Consider the following 21519-nt stretch of genomic DNA (forward strand, 5'->3'; position numbering starts at 1 on the left):
GCCAAGTCATCAAATTATTACAAATGAGATTAATGTTGTTGTGCTTAAATAAAATTTAGGGGAAAGTGAAAAATTTAGATAAATAAAAAAATATTTGGTTTAAAAATGCATATAACATTAGAATTGAAATTTTATTTTAGAATAAAAAATACCAAATTATAGCAAATAGTTATAACTATTTTGAGTATTGCATTGGACTTTCTCTAACACGCCATTCTCATACTAAATAAGTCCTCTCATATTTTAAAATTTTAATTTTTAATCGATTTACATGACATGCTATCTGAGCCGATCTATGGAATCTGATATTCTATAAAATATTTTACAGAGCAGGAAAGAGGAGGGATAAATGTAAGTGTTATATTTACCAACTCCCTTGGTCTGTTATAAGTACATTACTTAGCTTCTTGGAGTTTTACTGTATCCAAAGCTTTCACTTTCTTAACTGTTTTATGCTTTTGGGCATTATCACTTTAAACTTTTCTTTTTTATTTCTTTCTCTGTACCTTTTTATATAAGCTTTTGTCTATGTGGGCTCTTTTCATTTATTGACTTTGATGCAGTAGTAGCAACCCACTTGATTTTGCTTCTCAAGATTTACTATCCTGGTAAGTTTTTTCAGTGTTTTCTTCTAAACTTTCATTCTTTTTACTAGTTATGTAAGTAGTAGCATAGTTAGTGGCATTACATGTGGGTTGTTTCTTTACAATCTTGTCACTTTATATGTGGTTGTTGTAGTATCTATTCATGCCTTTTTGAGCTCTCATTTTGATTGGTTTTTGAGATATTTGGGATCTGCCTTTTTTTGCTTGCAGATTGGGTTTTTAGTGTGCTGAGTGAAGTGCTGATCTTCATTGCATTTCAATTTTTGTGTAGAGAAATTTTTATCAATATTTGTTTATCTATTGTGAGAAAGGGTAATGGCAGGAGGAGGAGGTCCAGCAAAAGCCGATGAGCCGGCGCCACATCCACCTAAAGATCAGCTTCCCAATGTGTCTTACTGCATTACTAGCCCACCCCCCTGGCGTGAGTAGTGTTTCAGTTTATCTGTTTATTGTGCATTACTTGGTATATTCTTGTGTCAACTTTATTCTGCTTTTGGTTGGATTTCTTTTGTTGATTTGGTTCGATTCAGAATCACTTAATAGTAATGGAGGATCAGTTATTCATGTTCAGGTTCTGATTCTTTGGTTGCTGTCTTTTTGCTATCGGATTTTTCACAATCCTTTTATTGGTTGCTCTGAATTCTAGAATATATACTGTACATTATTCTTTAACTATGGCTTTAGTAGAAGTTCAGTTGTGGATATTGGTCACCTTTTTATTTGAGCTGAGATAAAAAGTAAGATGGAAAATAAAGATGCGGATTCCGCAACTAAACTATTTTTCAGGATAAAAGATGAGAACGCGGGAAACTACATATCTGGAGTAAGACTGTTGAAGAAAATTTCAGTTCCATTTACAAGACGGGGTCTCATGAACTGGAAAATATGACATATTGGAAACTATTTCTCAGAACAAAAGGGAATCTATGAACTGGAAAATATCACATATTGTGAACTATTTCTTAGAACAAAAGACAATCTAGTTTGTTACCATGATAATCCAGGGAAAGTACGGCTTAAAAACAAAAGAGTATTTAGTTGTCTTATGATTTTTTTGGCCCGGTGTTGTTAGAATCCACTTGTTTGGAGATTGTCAATAATTCTGCGAAGTTGGGTGCTAAGCCAATCCAGACGTCGTAGTCGATGTGGTACTAGTGTGTTCGTCATACGCAAGCTTCTACATTTTCTTTGTTTCGGTGTGTTTTATAAAGTGTGCTGGTGAATTTTACCAGTAGGTCCAGGACTATGTCTTATCTAGGCAGATAATCATGCTTAACAATATTTTGTTATCTGCAAATTCATGCATATAGTCGTGAACAACTTTTGAGTTAAATCTTGGAAGTTTACTTTTTTATTTAGGTTGAACTTCATTACTCACAACATTTCATTGTAATACAAGGAGAAATATTTTCTGTATTTTTTTTATCTTTACTGAAGTAGCGAATCACCACAAATGACTGAATTTTTTTGATGTTTTTGATGCAGCTGAGGCTATCCTGTTAGGCTTCCAACATTTCATTGTAATGCTCGGTACAACGGTCATCATACCCACTGCTCTTGTTCCTCAGATGGGAGGTGGAAATGTGAGTCCTATGAATAGATAATGTACTTGCTGTCTTAATTTATTTTATCTAGTGGCAATCTTCTGAACTTGTCTATATGACTATTTATAGGAGGAGAAAGCAAAAGTAGTCCAAACTTTACTCTTTGTTGCTGGAATAAACACATTGTTGCAAACTTTGTTTGGAAGTAGATTACCTGCTGTTGTTGGAGGGTCATACACCTTTGTTGCACCCACAATATCAATCATCCTGTCTAACCGATGGAATGATCAGGACCCTGTGGTGGTTGGTGACAAACATCTTTCTTCCCTATATTTTTTAAATTTCATTATTGTTGATTTCTCAGCTTCTCTCTCTAATAGATAAAGTGAAGTTTCTCCTCTTTTTTGTCTCATACCGATAAATTGTATTCAACTAATTATGTTCTGTATTCTTGTAGAATCAACAGCTAAAATTTCTTCCAATATTTCTTATTTATATTAATATTAAGAGAGATTATTGTTTTCAAATGTCATATGGGATGGTTTTAGTAATTAATCTTATATGACTAACACACATATCGTGTACAGTAAAAGTTACACATATGGTGTAGGAACACACAAGTGTAAAGGCTTACCATAATCTATTATATTTGGACAAATAATACAAGGAGAAAAAAGAACTGATAAACCTTAAGGCGAGTTAAATTCTTGATTTATATCTTTTAATCAATTTATAATATTTATGTAGAAATTTGAGAAGATTATGCGGGCTATCCAGGGAGCACTTATTGTTGCTTCAACACTTCAAATTGTCTTAGGTTTCAGTGGCCTTTGGCGTAACATTACCAGGTGACTGAAATTATCATTCATTATATAAAAGCATTAAATATTATATTGGCATAGGCATTGTGAAGTTATTTGCAATATTTGGTATATCGATCCAATATAGGATAAGGCCCAGTTAGATATTATTCCTATTATAGTTGTTTTTATTGAAAAATGTTCTTCTTTTCTGCCATAACTAAACCAGGTTTCCATGCATGTTCTTAGGTTCTTGAGTCCTCTATCAGCGGTTCCATTGGTTGCACTTTCTGGTTTCGGGCTATATGAGTTTGGTTTTCCTGGTGTAAGTATAAATGCAAACATCTTTTAGTTTGCTCATTATGGATGGGGATTTGATTTTCTAGATCTCTCTAATCTCCCCCAACCTCCTTGAGCACTTATATGCTTAAATGTTTTTTATCTTGTAATCGTAGGTTTAAACTTTTCTTTTATTTATTAGGTTGCCAAGTGTGTTGAAATTGGATTGCCACAGCTTGTCATTTTACTAATATTCTCTCAGGTGATTTTTCCCCTCTGAACATGAAATGACCATTTCTGTTAAACCATTAACTATAACTATTGAAGTACAAATTAATTTTCAAGCTGATTTGAAATGATCTGCTGAACCTGCCAAACGTGCTGTGCTTGTTAAATTGCAGTATTTGTCCCATATAATACGCCCGGGAAAAAATATCTTTGATCGTTTTGCTGTTCTATTTTCGGTGGTGATTGTATGGATATATGCTCACCTACTTACTGTTGGTGGAGCCTATAATGGTAAGCCACCCACTACACAAACTAGCTGCCGAACAGATCGTGCGGGACTTATTAGCGGAGCACCATGGTAAGAGCACTTTGTTAAAAAATTATTCAAGATTTCTTCATCCGTTATCTAATTAGGATTACCTCCCAAAATAGTGGATCTTTTTATTTTTAAGATGATTTAAGTATACATTAGCATTTTTATATAGTTTACATTGGTTACAAAAGAACTTATTAAAATTCCATTAGAAGACTGAAATATACCATAATCATGTGACATGTTTATGAAAATTATCCAAATAAATTTTAGAAGTCAAAGCAGGACATCTACTTTATGAAACTGGAAGTTATTTCCTTTTCTCTGATATCAGACTTTGAGTTGTCACTTTTTCTTGAAGTGTTCCATGTGCTCTACTAAATCTTTAACGTGTACACACATTGCTGACTATTGCTTAAAAACATATGTACGAGACATTGCTTAATAGCTCTGGTTTCTTATCGGCAGGATAAGAGTTCCATATCCATTTCAGTGGGGAGCACCATCCTTTGATGCAGGAGAAGCCTTTGCAATGATGATGGCTACATTTGTTGCACTTGTGGAGGTCTGTTTCATTTCTTTACTGAATTAAACTACTCACTAGAGTTAGGGGGATATTATAATATTATAAACATTGTCAATTCTATGATTACCACTATCACTAATTAAGAACCAAAACATTTTCTGTCCTACATAGTTGATTCCCCGCAAAGATTTGTATATTAAATATTTATATTTCTTCATTTCTAGTCATTATTATTTATATTTTTAAATTTTACTGAAAATTTAAATGCTTAGCACAAATATTTGGTAACCTATCTGCAAGCGTGACATATAGTTAGTACTAGCACATATTTTGGGCAAGAACAAGCATCATTATTAAAAGTCATAAATTTTTTTCTCATAGTATAGTTCTAACAGTGATTAATTTCTATTTCTATAAAATATGCAGTCCACTGGTGGATTTATTGCAGTTTCAAGATATGCCAGTGCAACTCCCTTGCCACCTTCTATTCTCAGCCGTGGTGTGGGCTGGCAGGTATATTGTCACCTTTGATTGTTGGTCCTCAGTTGTTTTCCAAATGCAGTTTGCGCCAGCTGAAATGAACTTAGTTTTTAAGAGTTTATTCCTTGCTGGCAGTTTTTGCATGTTTAAAGGGGAACTTAATGGACCCACCTACAGACAAGATATATACACTGAAACTGAATTAAACTATTTTCTTGACATAAATTCTTACTAGTTCCTACAATCCTACTAACTAATAATAAATATTACACACCAGACCAGATATATTTTATAGTTCTTGACATGAAACCTTTCCAAAAAATCATTTTTATATTTATGTACTTGGGAAGCTGATTATATATAGATCCAGCATTGTATTTTAGCAAGATGCGGACTACCATCAATTTCTTTGTGAGGAGATTCATAGATTGCTAATATTGGTGAAAGTTTAAATTGATAAAGCAGAGGATCTAAGCTCGAGTAAATTTTGTCTGCTTCTTGCTGAACTGAAATGGAAATTAGTAGTATAAATGACTGAATTAATTGTTTCTTTTCAGGGAATTGGCATTTTGTTGTCTGGGTTATTTGGAACTGTGAATGGCTCTTCAATATCCATGTAAGACACATCTTATGAAAACTTTCTGTTAATAACCATCTATTAATTGATTAGCTTGGAACTTCTTAATAACCCTAACGTGGTTTCTCTTCAGTGAAAATGCTGGTCTTTTGGCCTTAACTCGTGTAGGTAGCCGAAGAGTTGTCCAACTATCTGCTGGCTTTATGATCTTCTTTTCTGTTTTAGGTATATGTTTTTTTAGTGCACAAATACATGAATTAATATATAAAAAAATACATAAACTTATCATCTACATGTTATGTGTATGATCTCAACTTCCTCAACCATATCTTCTGCCATGTTCAGGAAAATTTGGAGCAGTCTTCGCTTCTATCCCAACACCAATATTTGCTGCATTGTACTGTCTTTTCTTTGCTTATGTTGGTATGTTTCAATGAAAGCAACTCTATTGACTGATGTTCTAACATTCAGATATACAGTAAAAATATCGATGTTTTTCTGCTAATTTATGCAACGTATGTGCAGGCGCCGCTGGTCTTAGTTTCCTTCAGTTTTGCAATCTCAACAGCTTCCGCACAAAATTCGTACTTGGCTTCTCAGTCTTTATGGGCTTTTCTATTGCACAGTACTTCAACGAGTACACTGCAATTAAAGGCTTTGGCCCTGTCCATACGTCAGGGAGATGGGTAGGCCTAAATTTACATTAAATTGGGTTTATCTCTCTTGTATCATTTTTGTTTCAAGTTATGTTGTTAGTGGATAAAAAGCCCTAATTGTGATCATCCTTGCAGTTCAACGACATTGTGAATGTACCATTCTCATCGGAAGCCTTTGTTGCTGGCATTTTGGCATTTTTCCTAGACAACACATTGCATAAGAAGGATAGTCGAAAAGATAGAGGCAAACACTGGTGGGACAAGTTCCGATCTTTCAAGACCGATACAAGAAGTGAAGAATTCTACTCACTACCCTTCAACCTCAATAAATATTTTCCATCTGTGTGATACACAAATACTAAAGTTGGATATTTCTTCTGACTGATCAAATCTGAATCCCTCCTCTAGCTCTGCGAAGCTATTTTTGGGACCTTTGTACTGCACACGTTTATTGCTTCTCCTAGTGTATCTAATCAACTCAGAGTAGTACAAATTATCAGAAATTTGATAACAATCTGCTTAGCATAATAATTTACCATAATTCTTGTTGCTGTAAATTGTAAGAGGATTATATAGAATCGAAGTTTCAAAACCGAGCTTGCTGTCAATCTCTTTTAAAGCTTGTTACCAGAAAAAAACATTCCTTCAATCAAATCTAACAAGAAACAGAGGAGCCAGATCATTGTCAGAGCCAAAAGTACCTGTATTTTACGGAATGAGAATGATATGAAAACATGCGGAAGGAATGAGGTTTATCTATTTCATTCTCAAATCTACTGACCAGAGAACTATGAAATGGTCATGTACAGGTGATAAAATATGATAGACACTGGCCAAGAAAATGTTCATCCACAAATTGTCTTGGAGCATGAGTAAAAAATAGTTGCAATGTTCTTGGAGCTTTAAAATACCTTAGTGTTTTAAAAAGTTGAGAATATTTGGAACGGGACTGTTACCATTACCATCTTGGAAATGTTCGTATTTGTGACAATGACGAGGTATTATGATTATTTTGAAAGATAATCAAAGGCAAATAATCAACTTCAGCTGATTACTAACTAATTCAAACCAAACATAACTTAGAAAACAAGTGACAGTAAATCTCCAGGTTCAGTCTGCAGTATACATAGGAAAAGGATCCTTTATCTTATTCAGAAATCCCTTTGCCTTGAAGAGCTGAGAGTGATGGTGTCTGCAATAAATTTGATGCTCATGAGCAACAAAATTTGACGGGCTTATGATATGCTGTGCCATCAACCACCACCTGCAGAAATAACAAAAACTATTACTCCATTTATAGGAGAAAGCTGTCGGCTATGAAACCAGAGAGGCCTTATTTAAAGGATCGTGATAACAATGGTGAATTTGCTGATTTATGTATGCAGTTTAATCAAGATAGTTGAGAGAGAAAAGAAGTTCTTGATTAATCATTGATCTGCTTGCCTTTACAATCACATCTAATGTTGTTATATAGTACTGAGTACCAAATGGGAAAGAACTAACGGTCCAGATAGTGACCACGTTAAGAAATCACATCCTAGCCGAATGACTAATAAGCAGACAAAAGGGAGCCAATTTACTAACTATCAGACAAAAGAAGAACACAGGCACAGGTGGCTAGGTGATTTAGACTGTGGTCCTTCAATACTCCCCCTCAAGCAGGAGAAGGAGGCGCAGCGGAAGCTCCTAGCTTGCAGAGAAGATAGTTGTGCTGTTGAACCGGTAGGACTTTAGTAAGGAGATCGGCCACTTGTTCAGAGGAGGAGACATGTGAGGTCTGGATATGGCCATTATTGATTTGATCTCGCACAAATTGGCAGTCGATCTCCACGTGCTTTGTGCGCTCGTGCTGAACTGGGTTAGCAGCAATTGCTAATGCTGCTTTGTTGTCACATTTGAGTTGAGTAGGTGGCAGTGCTTTGAATCCCAAGTCTTTAAGCAAAGCAGAAAGCCAGGTGACTTCACACGTTGTCATTGCCATGGCACGATATTCTGCCTCGGCAGATGATCGAGCAACCACGCTCTGTTTTTTAGACTTCCAAGAGATAGATGAGTCACCGAGGAATATACAGTAGCCCGTGGTAGACTTCCTAGTTGCAAGACAACTAGCCCAATCGCTGTCGCAATATGCAGTAAGGTGAGCAGCACTGGAGGAAGCGAGTAGAATACCTTGAGATGGAGAACCAGCTAAGTAACGAAGAAGACGCTTGGCAACTTGTAGGTGAACCGTAGTTGGAGCATTCATATATTGGCTGAGGGTGTGCACCGTAAAGGCTATGTCTGGACGGGTGATGGTGAGGTATATTAGTTGGCCAAGTAGTCGTTGGTAGGGTGTGGGGTTGGGGAGAGCATCACCAGCTGTTGGAGTAAGCTTAATGTGAAAGTCTATGGGAAGAGATAAAGGCTTGCAATTAAGTAGACCATGCTCTGTGAGAAGATCCATTGTGTACCTTTTCTGAGATATAAAAAACCCAGATGCAGATCTATCCACTTCGAGACCCAGAAAGTAATGTATTGGACCAAGGTCCTTCATATGAAATTTTGTGGATAACATGTGTTTGAGATCATTGATGAGTGACATATCAGACCCACACAGCAAAAGGTCATCGACATACACAAGGACAACTATCATTGAGTGTGTAGTTTGCTTTAAAAATAGGCTATAGTCAGACTTTGATTGGTTAAAGTCCAAAATCAGAAGAGTCAAAGAGAGTTTTGAGAACCATAGGCGTGGGGCCTGTTTTAAACCGTAGAGTGCTTTATGTAGCTTGCAAACTAGAGTTGGTTTAGTAGTACCTGTTACTGGAGCAACAGTAGTCAGTTGGATTCGACAACCAAGGTGAGTGTACCCGGTAGGCATTTTCATATAAACATCTTCCAGAAGTTCGCCGTGCAAGAATGCATTGGACACGTCCATTTGCAACGTGTGCCACTCCTCTACTGCAGCCACTGCTAACAGTGTGCGTACTGTGGTCATTTTCGCGACCGGAGCAAAGGTTTCTTGATAGTCCTCACCAAACTTTTGCCTGCACCCCAAGATAACCAATCGTGATTTGTATCTTTCAATGCTTCCATCTGGGTTGAATTTAGTTTTAAATAGCCATTTACAGCCGACCAAGTGCCATTTCGTTCTAATGCCTCCAGTTCAGCATTCATTGCTGAGACCCAATGAGGGTATTGGACTGCCTCTTTGAAAGAAATTGGGTCATGTGTTACTGTAAGTGTGGACAGTAAGCAATTGAAGTTGGCATGGACTGATGTATTTGCCAGATTTGCAACAGGTTGAGAAGTATTGGTTGTGAGGTAGTCCTGTTGCCATTGTGGAGGACGATGATGTCTAGTTGATCTTTGTAGAGGAATACTAGTTTCTTGGGGAACTCCATCACCTTGCATATCATTACTTTCAGTCTGATCAGTGCTAGGTGATGCTGGTTGCGGTGCATCTATGAGAAGTAAGTCATCAAACAAATCTGAGTAAGAAGAATTATCAAGAGGTGGTATTGTATCAGGAACAGGCTGCATATATCTGGAGTTCGCTTCTGAAGAGAAAGGAAATATGTCCTCAAAAAATTTCACATCTCGTGAAATAAACTCAGTCATGGTACTAAGGTTAATAAGACGATAGCCTTTCTTATGTGGTGGGTATCCCACAAAAACACAAGTGATTCCTCGAGCTGCGAATTTATCAGTAGAAGGTGTGTTATTGTAGCTTACAGCAAGACAACCAAATACACGCAGATGATCGTAGGTGGGTTCCTCTTTGTGCAACACTTCATAAGGGGACTTTCCCTTTAACAATGTAGTTGGCAGCCTGTTAATTAGGTGGACTGCTGTCAAAACGCAGTCTCCCCACAACTTAGCTGGAATAGTAGCCTGAAACTTGAGAGCACGAGCAACCTCCAGTATGAAACGATGCTTTCGCTCTACCCTAGCGTTTTGTTGTGGCCGGTATGGGCAACTTGTCTGATGGATAATTCCATTGTTGGCTAAAAACTGCTTGCACATAGCATTGTTAAACTCCAAACCATTATCAGAACGTATGGTCTTAATTGAGGAATTGAAATGGTTTTGAACGTATGGGTGAAACTCTTTTAAAGTCGATTGAACATCTGACTTGTTGGACAGAAGGTAAAGCCAAGTGTATCTTGTATGGTCATCTACCAAGGTTAAGAAATACCTACAAGTACCCTTTGTGTTAATTTTATAAGGTCCCCATAAATCAATGTGGACCAAGTCAAAAGGTTTGCTGACATATGATTCACTGTGTTGAAAAGGAAGTCTAGTAAAGCGAGCAAGGGGGCATGTAAGACACATATTGGAGCATTGTTTGGGTAGTATAGGGAGAGCAGAGATTTGTTTAATCTTATCAATAGGGGCATGGCCAAATCTATGATGCCAAAGTTCTAGAGTGGCACCATTCGAAGTCAATAGGGATGTGGGTACAATACTGTTTAGAGTAGGTGTGTGATGAGAGAGTGAGGAATCAGATTGAGTGTGTGGACTATAATAGTATAAACCATTTTTAGCAGTTCCCATGCCCAACACTTTATTTGAGAGAGTCTCAACAATACAACAATGATGGGGAAAGAATTGAACTTGGCAATTATTATCTTTTATCAACTTCTGAACAGATAATAAATTATATTTGAAATTGGGAACACACAACACTCCAGCAAGATTCAGATTATTAGGCAGAAGAACGGTACCTGTGTGAGTTATGACTGTTGTGTCTCCATTTGGTAGGTTTATTTGAGGTGAGTTGATTGTAGGAACAACCATTTTCAGCATACTTAAAGAGGGTGTCATATGGTCCGAGGCACCGAAATCTATAATCCATTCATCTGTTAGAAAAGCAGAGTTGTTGCAAGATATCATACCAGAAAAATGATATTCCAATTCTTCTATAGGCTCAGATGGTTTAGGTGTGTTTAGCTGTAGTTGGGGAACAAGCTGAGCTAGCTGCTCAAGCTGTTGTGGAGTGAAAAGAAGCCCTGGACTCGTAGAAGTTGTGGCATTAGCAACCATTCTTGGTTGATGAGGCTTTGTAGGCCATCGTGGCTGAGAATTTGAAGGTCGTTCTCGAGACAAATTCAGACTTGCTCTATACTTTGGGTGCCATTTTGGAAAACCAATAACGGTCCAACGCTTCTCACGTGTATGGCCTTTAACATTGCAAGCAGTACATGTTACTGGTTTGTTAACATATTGTGGTGAGGGAGACTGGGAAGACTTGCTATAGAGTGCAGATAGTTCAACATCAGGTGTTATAGCTGAGAGCAGAGAGCGTTGTGCTTCCTCTTGCTGGATAACAGCAACAGCTTGTTCAACAGTGGGCAGAGGCGTAATCATGAGAAGTTGACTACGTTGAGGTCCATAAGCTTCATTCAGGCCATTCAAGAACTGGAAGAGTCTTGCTTCCTCTTTCTGTTGTTCTACCTTACTTAAAAAAGTCTTGATTTCATCAGTAAGGCAGAGTATGGCTGGGAGAAGGTTCATAGAGTCAAGCTCTTCCCACAATGTTTTCATTGTTGTATAATACTCATTAACCGAAGCTGTATGTTGTCGAACCTCATAGAGGTCTTTACAGAGTTTGTATTTACGAGACCCATTTGTCAGCGTAAATCGTTTTTCTAAATTTTGCCACATTTCAAAAGCATTTGTCATGAACATAATGGATTGACGTACAGTGGGAGAGACATTACCTGTTATCCTGGCTATGACCATGTTATTACACGCTTCCCACATCTCTGCTTTTGTATTGTCGTCTGTGGGTTTTGTTACTGTCCCATTAACAAAGCCCAGCTTTCTCTTTGAGGCCAGGTTTATCTCCATGGAACGACTCCAAGATCTGTAGTCTGATGAGCCTTGCAGCTTCTCAACCTGTATTGAATTTGCGTTATCAGAAGGGTGAATGAAAAGAGGGTTGAGCATGTCCTGATAAGATAGTCTAGCAGGTGTCCCCATTAAGCTAGTAGATCTGGTGAAAGAGATAGGGTTTAAGGTTTTAACATGAGAGAGAAAAGTAGATCTGAGAGATGAGAAGAATAAAGTTCAAAAACTTTTAAATATGGAGAGATTGAGAAGGGAATATCAGAAAAGAGAGAGAGCGTAGACAGACAGGAAAGACCGCTCTGATACCATGATAACAATGGTGAATTTGCTGATTTATGTATGCAGTTTAATCAAGATAGTTGAGAGAGAAAAGAAGTTCTTGATTAATCATTGATCTGCTTGCCTTTACAATCACATCTAATGTTGTTATATAGTACTGAGTACCAAATGGGAAAGAACTAACGGTTCAGATAGTGACCACGTTAAGAAATCACATCCTAGCCGAATGACTAATAAGCAGACAAAAGGGAGCCAATTTACTAACTATCAGACAAAAGAAGAACACAGGCACATGTGGCTAGGTGATTTAGACTGTGGTCCTTCAATAGATCGGTATTTGGAAATAAATTATTGTTTGAATTTGTTTGTTGTCTAGGATGTAAATGATAGTTAGTCGCTAATGCTAGTATGTCTTTTTCATGCCATACCTTTTCAATAGGGTAAACAGTTTTCTTGCAAGCAATACACTTCTCCTGAGTTCCTCCAAACATACTCAAGACTCTTTTGTTGTTTAGGCCCTGTTAAACAAATAACATTCAATCAAATCTGCGAGGCTAACTTCTAAGTTAACTTCAAATTTATGTGAACTACTATGCAAACGTGAGAAACATAGGAAAAATTAAATGATGGAGTACCTGATCTGCAGATCTTTCAACCTTTGATGTTTTTGGAGCTCCTAGAGAAGTAAAGAAAAGATCAATGAGTTTAAAACAAGACAACTACTGGAGTTGTGTATATTTATAAAACAAAACTAACCTTCAAAACTTTTATCCAAGCGTCCTGTCATCTTGAACAGTTGATCAGAGTGAGGTTTGCAGCATAGCACTCCCTCAAAAGAAGAATAATTAAAAAGCTGCAAGGTATGAAGTACTACGATAAGGTTGAAGCGGGAAAAGGTTTTTGATTGTGCTGAAAATACTTAGTGTGATGGAACTTAGCATACTAAATGTCTACTTCTGTATATTAGAGAAGCTAAGATGAATTAACCAAGTGATGAGATGGATGCAGTAATAATTAGGAAGTTTAGAAATGCTAAAGAAAATAAAAACAAAATGATATGCATCAAGACGAGATTCCTGTGGAGCTATTCTCTCTTTAATTAGAGAATTCAATATTAAAAATCGTCAAAAAGGGAAGCTGTAACGTAACTGAAATTAGACAAAGATAGATTGAAAATTTCTACTCTTTTTAGTAGAAAATGTAGAATCCTGGGGCTCAAGGGTCGGTGATCTAAGAAAAAGAATTTATGATAATAGAAATATTGAACTTCACTTTTAACACAGTGTGACAATCAAAGTTTAACTGACAATGAATGACATTCAAGGCTTAACTAGTTGGTGAGGCTCCTAGTAGATCTACAATGCAGGGTTCTTCATATGAGACTGACGCTTGCAAAAAATGTGGACCATGACATACTTCAGAGAAAAAGGAAAAGAAAAGGAAATCTGTATCAGCAGGTCTAGACGATAAGAGAAGAGCAAATCGAGCAACAGTAGGTACAACTCCTAAGTCATCTTTTCAGAAGAAATATGATGGTTCCCTTGTCCTCTGCGTTAGCCAGTTCATAAAATTATTGATTTTCAATATTGTCTGGTCGGTGTAAAATATTTGCCTCAATTACAAGGCCAAGAAGAAAATTTGAACCCCTCAGAATTACTATACGATACGATTTTGAATTGTTTCAAGTTTTGCGTAAAATACTATTGCTTTCACCTATCTAGATGCTAAGCAGACAAGTGCCATACATATTCAGTACTGTGATTCTGCAAGGAAAATATGCATGTTTTCACACAGAAAATAGTAAATCCCAAAAGTATATTACTTGACATCAACATATGTCCGGTACCAAAGTTCTGATCCTCAAGTATACTGGCCTCCTACCTCAAGTAGCTATAATGGACACACAAAGAGTACCACTGGAGTAATGCTTTGTGACTATGACAAAAAGTGGCCTTTTCATATACACAATGCTTTGCAACATCATATAACTTTTCTGTTGTGAACTTTGATTCATTCATTTAGTTCTTAGCTCCAGTTTATTATAAGTATTCCAATAGCGGAACACGGTTAAAATACTGGAAAGGATGACTACAGTATGCAAATAGATAAAATGATTTTATCACACAACATTGTAAAAGAATTGAATAGATAGCTAGACTTTGTCAAGCCACCAATCATATATCATCACATATCGTCTTTAATCTGTGGAGATTAAATATTAACTTCTGTTTAGTTCCAGTAAACTATGAATGAATGTGTGTTAATAGGCAATTCTGTATGAAAGTTGAATGATTAGCATCTAAAGATCATAAAATTACTCTACCTATCCTGCTATGGACTATGGTAATCTGCATCCTGACTAGCAAGCTCAGAAAAGGTACATTACGCAGATGCATAAGAATTCGTGGTTTGCGAGTATAAAATTAAGGAAGAAAATATCAAAGACGTGCAAAAAAAAAAAGACGTGCATAAAATTTATAATTTAACACATCACATTCCCATCTCAGGGATCATGGTCTCGGACAACAATTGGTCAAAGCAGCTTAACTTCAACAGGGTTGATCAAGTGGGAAGATCATGGCAATAAATCTGAACTTTCAAATGCATTTGGCTCATGATCATTCAAATCTTTAAAATCTCGAGAGGCTTCAAACATCATTTACGAGAATCTTGACAAGTCTACTTTAGAGACTCATAAGATAAAAAATAGCCAACAAAAATCAGTGACATGAATAGCAATGATGCGCAAAAACACAAGCATTTACATATATAAACAAGAAAATTATGACCTTGAGGGTACACTTGCAGTGGTGACATCTAAAACAAGCCTTGTGATAGACTTTATTATCAGCAGTGAGTTCATCCATCACATACACAGTCTTCTCACATGCCTTACACTTCTGTGTTGTCCCTGTAAACCTGACCATCATATAAAAATTCCAGCTAAACGATCTCGATAAAAATCGAACTTCTTTCTCAAGAAAACTGAGCAAGAACAGAATTTCTTGAAAAGGAGATTTGAATTTATGGTGTTTGCAAAATGCAGGTAGGGAATGAAGGTGATCTAGTCAGACAAGGAGTGCAGCAGGGGTTAGTTGCATAATTTAATTATTATTTTATCTAATGTTTCCAAATTTTAGCTGTCCCTTAATGGCATGCTCCACCTGTTTTTATGTAAGCCGCAACCAATTTTTGCATTATTACCATTAACTTTTTCCCAACAATTTTAGTCTTAGACTAACAAATCTACTTTTACCGCTAAACTTATTCCTCCCCTTTTTTTTTAATTTTGTTTTGCATTTAGTCAGTCCATTTATATTATTAATATTAATATAAATTATAATATTTGATTAGTGTACACATTCACGCCGAGAACATATTCAAACTCTTGACATTACAGCCTAACGAGTAAGATATCGCTAAAATGTAATAAATGATTGAATCAACATGTAAAGTATTAAGAAATAAAGGGATCATACCTTTATTACTTATGAAAAGTTAACAAAATTGTTAGCGGTTTATTTAATTATAGGAAAATAAAATAATTATGGTTTTTATGTTCTTTTTTTTAAGAATAGAAAAATATTACCTCAATTAAATATTTCTCACAATTATTTCCGGGATAGTCAAATAACAAAAAATTCAGTAAATACCAAACCAAACCAAAACCAAATATACCCAGTATATCCCGCTTATCGCAGATCAGAGAAGGGTAAGATGTACGCTGTCTTCCACTCATTCAAAAGAATGAAGAGACTGTTTTTCGAAAGACCCCGGCTTATGTGTGTGCATGTGCACAATATGTAAAGGTGTAATAATTTTACATAACTAAAATTTGATAACATAAAATAAATATAGGTCTAAGATAAACCTTAGCCCATGGCGTTGTTCACATAGGACTTACCGAAATTTAAATGTATTTTTCTCTTGACCACGAAATTATTTTACTACCCGTTGACGATGAACTCAAATTGATATCATCATCTTTCTTCACAAACTGTGCCATTTCTCTTTATGAGTTCTTGGCAAGAAGTTTTTTTTGTGTATGTATAGATTATTTGTATAAATTATTTGTGTGTGTCTATTGGAATAGTGAAGTCAGGTAATGAAAACATGGGTAACCACTAAGACAATAATTGCATGCCCCCGAGAATATCAAATACTGGATTCCATATCTTTTTGACAGAGAAATCATATGGATGTAAACTCACGTTCTTTTAATCTCTTTTTGTAAGTAAACCGTTAGTAGATCCCAGTATGCTATGATTGAAGTAATTAGGCAGGAGAAAAACACACAAGAAGATGACTCCTTTCGTGCCTTGATGGAGAGAAGAGTATATAGGGTAAAAGTAAGAAAACAGGGGCACGTCCGGCATTGATGACCACCGATGATAGAAAATGGAAGAATAAGATCAAGATACGTGGTGGTAGTGTATGTAAATGTGCGCTGCCCTACTCTCCCGCATTTCATTTTTTGATCGCTAGTGGGAGAATAACCGCATTTCTTCTTCATTCCAATCATTCTTTTAGTTCTACAGTTCTACTAGTCTATTCACAATAATTTTTTATCAAGTAAAAGATTCAATAAATATTTTGTTAAAATATTATTTTCCTAATTTGTTTTAAGACAATATATATACTCCTATATTTTAGAAAAGTAAGACGCACCCCTTGATTATAAATGAAGCAGAAGTTGCCACGTATAACAATGGTAGTTAACATAACAGAACAACTGAAAGAAGCAAGTTATTATAACCCGAAGAAATTGAAAAAACCTAAACGAACATAGTTAAAATTCTATAACAATGGCTACGAAAGCAGCAGCATTAGCAGCTTCTTGTATTGGAAGAAGACAACACCCAAAATCAACCACACCCCTTTTCCTCAAACACCATCTTTCTCTTCTATCTAATCATCATGCCCCACTTTCATCTCCCCATTCTCAATCAGGTATTATCAATTATATGTTTGTAAGCATCTCGAGATATACTGCGTATGTTTGGTTTGGTTCTGTTTTATGTTTTCGTTTTTTTTTTTTTTTTTGATATTATTGTTTTCTTGATTATATTGTTATAGGGTACAAGTATTTTGTGGTTCGGGCAATACAAGGGGCAAGTACAGATTCTGTGGCTTCCAAGAAATCACAACAGAATGAATCTGAATCTTCGAATTGGAAGGTTAAAATGCTTTATGATGGAGACTGCCCTCTTTGTTTGCGTGAGGTGAGGTCTGCCAATATATATTTTTCTCTTGTCCAAGTTATTACCCGTTTAATTTTGCGGAATGTGCGTGAGTATATAAATTTCTAGTTTTAACACATAGTGTAATTGGCAGGTAAACATGCTTCAAGAGAGAAATAAAAGTTATCAATCTATCAAGTTTGTTGATATTAGTTCTGATGAATACTCTGCTCAAGATAATCAAGGCCTTGACTATGAAACTGTATGTTCATTGTGATACTTCAGTTCTTTTAATCTACAGTGGTTCATTTCCATTTTAAGACATTCTTATTATCGTAGTAGGTATGGGTATGTTGCAATTTAAAACTCGAATAGGCACTGAAACAATCAAGTGCGTTTTCTTAAATTCCAAACCAAAACCAAACCAGAAACCTTGACTCTGTTCGGTTACAAAATGCATGGTTCAGTTTAAGATGTTGTGCTTTTTATTTTTGACCAATAAGTAAAATTAATGTAATTTTTTTTCTCCCATTCAAGTAAATTGAAGACACATTGTGTATATTAGCTACATTCAAGGACCTTATTTTGTAATGTTTTGGTCATGAGTTGCCATATAACACTAACCCGTCAATACTTTGTGGACATTCAGATCATGTCATGTTTCATGAATGAAAAGAAAATGTATAATGCTAATGCTACAACTGCATGTGTGAATGAACCAATCACTCTAAAATCTCAAGGTGCTAGATGAAAGCCCTTTGCCAGGATCTTATATTAATATTCTAACACCCCCCTCACTTGAAATCCCATCTTTGGGGCATAAAATTTGCCTTTGTGTCCATAATAAATTGCCTTACTACCATGTTGAATAACAAACTAATCTAAAACCTTAAGGTGTTAGAGGAAGACCCCAAATGGATATATTTTAACACTTCTCACTTGAAACCACATTTATGGGTCGAAGAGTGGATCACGGGCGCATATCTTTGAGAAGGACTGAAATGAATATTATGCTATATTATAACAACATGTAACATACACGTTGATTTAAAATAAAAAGAATGAGTTTAATAATGCTTTGTTGTAAAAATATATAAAACATTCAATTTACGAATTAGTAATATCATTATTAGTCATGTTTATAATATATATCATTAGCGTAATTTAATATATTATATACATTGAATTGGTGCAGTTTTGTTCAAAACCAAACGAATTGATTGAGGGTTCAAAGTTTAGAAACCACAACCAAACCAATAACCACTTTTTGCGGTTTGTGGTCTAAAGTTGGTTTTTGCTCATCCCTAGATTATAGTACATCACTTTAAAGAAGCACATGTTATTTTAATCATTTTATCTGTTGATGGCTGAACATGCATTAACAGTCCAGGCGGGGAGATCTTGTCTCTTGGTTATGCTCACTCACTTTTTCACATGTTTAGGCTATGGGAAGGATTCATGCCATACTGCACGACGGAACAATAGTCAAGGATGTTGAGGTATCTCTCACTCTCTTGACATTGTAGTTTTCACTTTATTCCACAAGCAGAATCTCAATTGCTTAATATGTACATGTAAGATTTCCATTCTTTCTTTAACATGTACTCCCATAATTTGAATTATTTTCATTCCTAAGAAATAATTGTGCAAGTAATATTGCTGCAAGATGAAGTTACTACATAATGTAAAATAATGTTTACTGGTGTAGGCCTTTCGAAAATTATACGAAGCAGTTGGACTTGGATGGGTGTATGCCATTACTAAATATGAGCCTGTAAGTCTTTTAAATCATATATATTGCCTTTAATCCGGTGATCTTTTGCTTTTGGTAATATAGCCAATCCAAACTAGAGAATTCTGCGAGTTGTCCTGTGTTACGAAGAATTCTGTTTACAGATTGCCACAATAGCCGACTCCATATATGGTGTTTGGGCAAAATATCGTCTTCAAATTACAGGTACATTATCTTCATACATACCTTCGGATTGTCACATTATTGAATATTAAGTATCAATTTACAAATAGTGCTATGTACTTTTATGTAAAAATTTCTTGGAGGTGTAGTTAAATATGGTAAGTTTACCTATTTTAAAAAATGGTTCAATCTTCATTTATAATTCTGCATCATCTAGAAAAGCGATCAATAAGACATATAGCAACAACTGAGAAAGGAAATAATGTAGCCACTAAGTAACACACTTAATATAGGCCCCCAAATTATAAAATCTTTGAAGTGCATGGAGTTGCCACAAAAAAGTTTTTGAATATTAATCTATTCGAGGCAATATTGCTAAATTTTTTAATTTTTATTTGTTGTCCAGAACCAGAAGTTTGTCTATTTAGCTCAGATGTTTCATTTCTTGTTTCAGGCCGTCCACCTCTAGAAGAAGTTTTGGCGGCAAGAAAAAAGGTCAGAAAATTGCATATCCAATCCATGCCTTCCCATTATTACATTTGCATTTATATTTTACTCGAACCTCAACTATGCTATAACATGAGCAAATATGCTCACTGCTAACTAGTATATACTGTATATGTCCTATACAAGTCTTTTTTGAAACATTGTACTACACAAGTCTTATTTGAAACAATGAACCACTTGCAAATTTGTTAACTTTTCATTTCCGATTCGTTTTTAAACACGTTCACATGGACATAGTCAATTCTGTAACTTTTCGTATGAGATTCATTCTAATATCTTCATGGCCATAATGTTTTTTTTTCCAGGGGGGAACTTGCAATGATAATAAGACTTGTAAGATGTAATGACATCTGACAGAATTGAAAGCATTGGATGGGAACTGGGAAAACTTCGATGCTGGGGATTCTGGCCTTCTATTCCATGTCTTTTACTCAATTTTAATGACTTAGCTTAATGTTACCAGCCACTAAATAAATAATTGCAATGTTGCCTCTCTGGTATTAATACTCTTGGCAGTCGCAAAGCGGGTCTGAAAATTTTCCATCACAAATATTTTTGATGAATTCCTCATAAACTTTACCGAAGTGTACATTCTGTTGTCTCTTGTAGTTGCAGTACATCAGAACTTGAAGTTCCTTATTTCATAAGTACACGATTTGGTTTGCTTTCTGCAGTTTAATTGGAAAAACAATAGTTGGCTAAAATTCTGACGAGCAATAGTGGCATTCATTAACACCGTAAATGTTGAAATGGAATCAGAATCAAAATCACTATATCAGAATAAATGAACTTGTAGCAACCATATAAGAAGAAGGCTCCCTATTAGGAATAAAGGATATAAATCTTACATCTTTAGAAATAAGCTTATCTACGGGCTTACGATTTAATTCTCACGACAAAGAACATACTGTAGGTAAACATCCCCACAACTGCTGTCTCCGAAATTATTAAACTGTCCAGGATCAGGAAACGACATAGAGTCTTTAACAAACTCTTCACTGCTTCATTTTAAGCTTTTCCTAATGGGAATTTGTTGAATATGTTCCAAATTAACAGGTCACTTTATAAATGTATCCCGTTTTATTAAAAAATTATTCATATGTCCTATGGTAAAAATTTAATTTATATATAACCACTATATATATATATTTATATATATATATATTTAACTTATAAAATTAATATATCTATCAAATATTATTAAAATATCCTTAACGTATGTGTATCTTAATCAATTTATTTAAATCAAGTCTCTTTAACATCTGCTTATTCTATAATAGTACCAATTTGTTTAAACATTTTTGTTTGTGAAAAAAAATGAATTCTTTCAACATCTGCTTTTTCTATAATAGTACAGTTAGCACTAAGCTTATTCTTGTTACGCGTACAATAATTTTTTTCGAAGAGCATTACTGAAAAGATCAAGCAAGCAATTGTGTCACCGCCAGTGATTAGTGTGTCATGTTTCTTTAGCTACTCGGCGGGCATGGATCAAAATTTACCTATATGCTCTATTAATTCTATTTTTAATAAAATAACTATAATTTACTATTAATGAAATATTGTGCAAGTCATTAAAATAATAATTTTTGTAGACTTTTATTTAAGTGCAACTAATAGTTGTTTTAAATATTTTTTAGTTTATGACAAATAACAATTTTAGTTTAATTTGGAATTGATATTTTATTACTAAATTATAAAGCTAAGGATAAAGTTCTCTTAAATATGTATAGTAGTCAAATTAAACATGGTTAATTTTATATTAGAAACAAGTGTTTGATTTGGGATATATTTATAA

General features: G+C 35.2%; 3 protein-coding genes across 3 annotated transcripts; 2 read left to right on the forward strand and 1 right to left on the reverse strand.

Moving 5' to 3' along the window:
• Positions 1-545: 545 nt before the first annotated feature.
• LOC141683405 (nucleobase-ascorbate transporter 6-like) lies at positions 546-6616 on the forward strand. The gene is made up of 15 exons (XM_074488112.1): positions 546-608; positions 816-1026; positions 2091-2188; positions 2279-2452; positions 2897-2997; positions 3199-3274; positions 3431-3490; positions 3630-3814; positions 4238-4334; positions 4722-4808; positions 5333-5391; positions 5486-5577; positions 5698-5775; positions 5878-6038; positions 6144-6616. The coding sequence occupies exons 2-15, from the start codon at positions 921-923 to the stop codon at positions 6354-6356; spliced, it is 1587 nt and encodes a 528-aa protein (XP_074344213.1). The 5' UTR covers positions 546-608; positions 816-920; the 3' UTR covers positions 6357-6616.
• Positions 6617-7033: 417 nt separating this feature from the next.
• Positions 7034-15306, reverse strand: LOC141683407 (LIM domain-containing protein WLIM1-like). Its single transcript, XM_074488113.1, has 6 exons — positions 14909-15306; positions 12876-12972; positions 12755-12795; positions 12548-12637; positions 11711-11888; positions 7034-7272 (listed from the first exon to the last, which is right to left on the reverse strand). The coding sequence occupies exons 1-6, from the start codon at positions 15047-15049 to the stop codon at positions 7262-7264; spliced, it is 558 nt and encodes a 185-aa protein (XP_074344214.1). The 5' UTR covers positions 15050-15306; the 3' UTR covers positions 7034-7261.
• Positions 15307-16816: 1510 nt separating this feature from the next.
• Positions 16817-20325, forward strand: LOC141687392 (uncharacterized protein At5g50100, chloroplastic). The gene is made up of 8 exons (XM_074492645.1): positions 16817-17069; positions 17196-17341; positions 17454-17561; positions 18742-18798; positions 19008-19073; positions 19196-19256; positions 19669-19709; positions 20027-20325. Exons 1-8 carry the CDS (start codon positions 16925-16927, stop codon positions 20063-20065), a joined length of 663 nt encoding a protein of 220 aa, XP_074348746.1. The 5' UTR covers positions 16817-16924; the 3' UTR covers positions 20066-20325.
• Positions 20326-21519: the final 1194 nt, after the last annotated feature.

The sequence above is a fragment of the Apium graveolens genome, chromosome 9 (assembly GCF_009905375.1).
Source record: "Apium graveolens cultivar Ventura chromosome 9, ASM990537v1, whole genome shotgun sequence".
NCBI lineage: Eukaryota > Viridiplantae > Streptophyta > Magnoliopsida > Apiales > Apiaceae > Apium > Apium graveolens.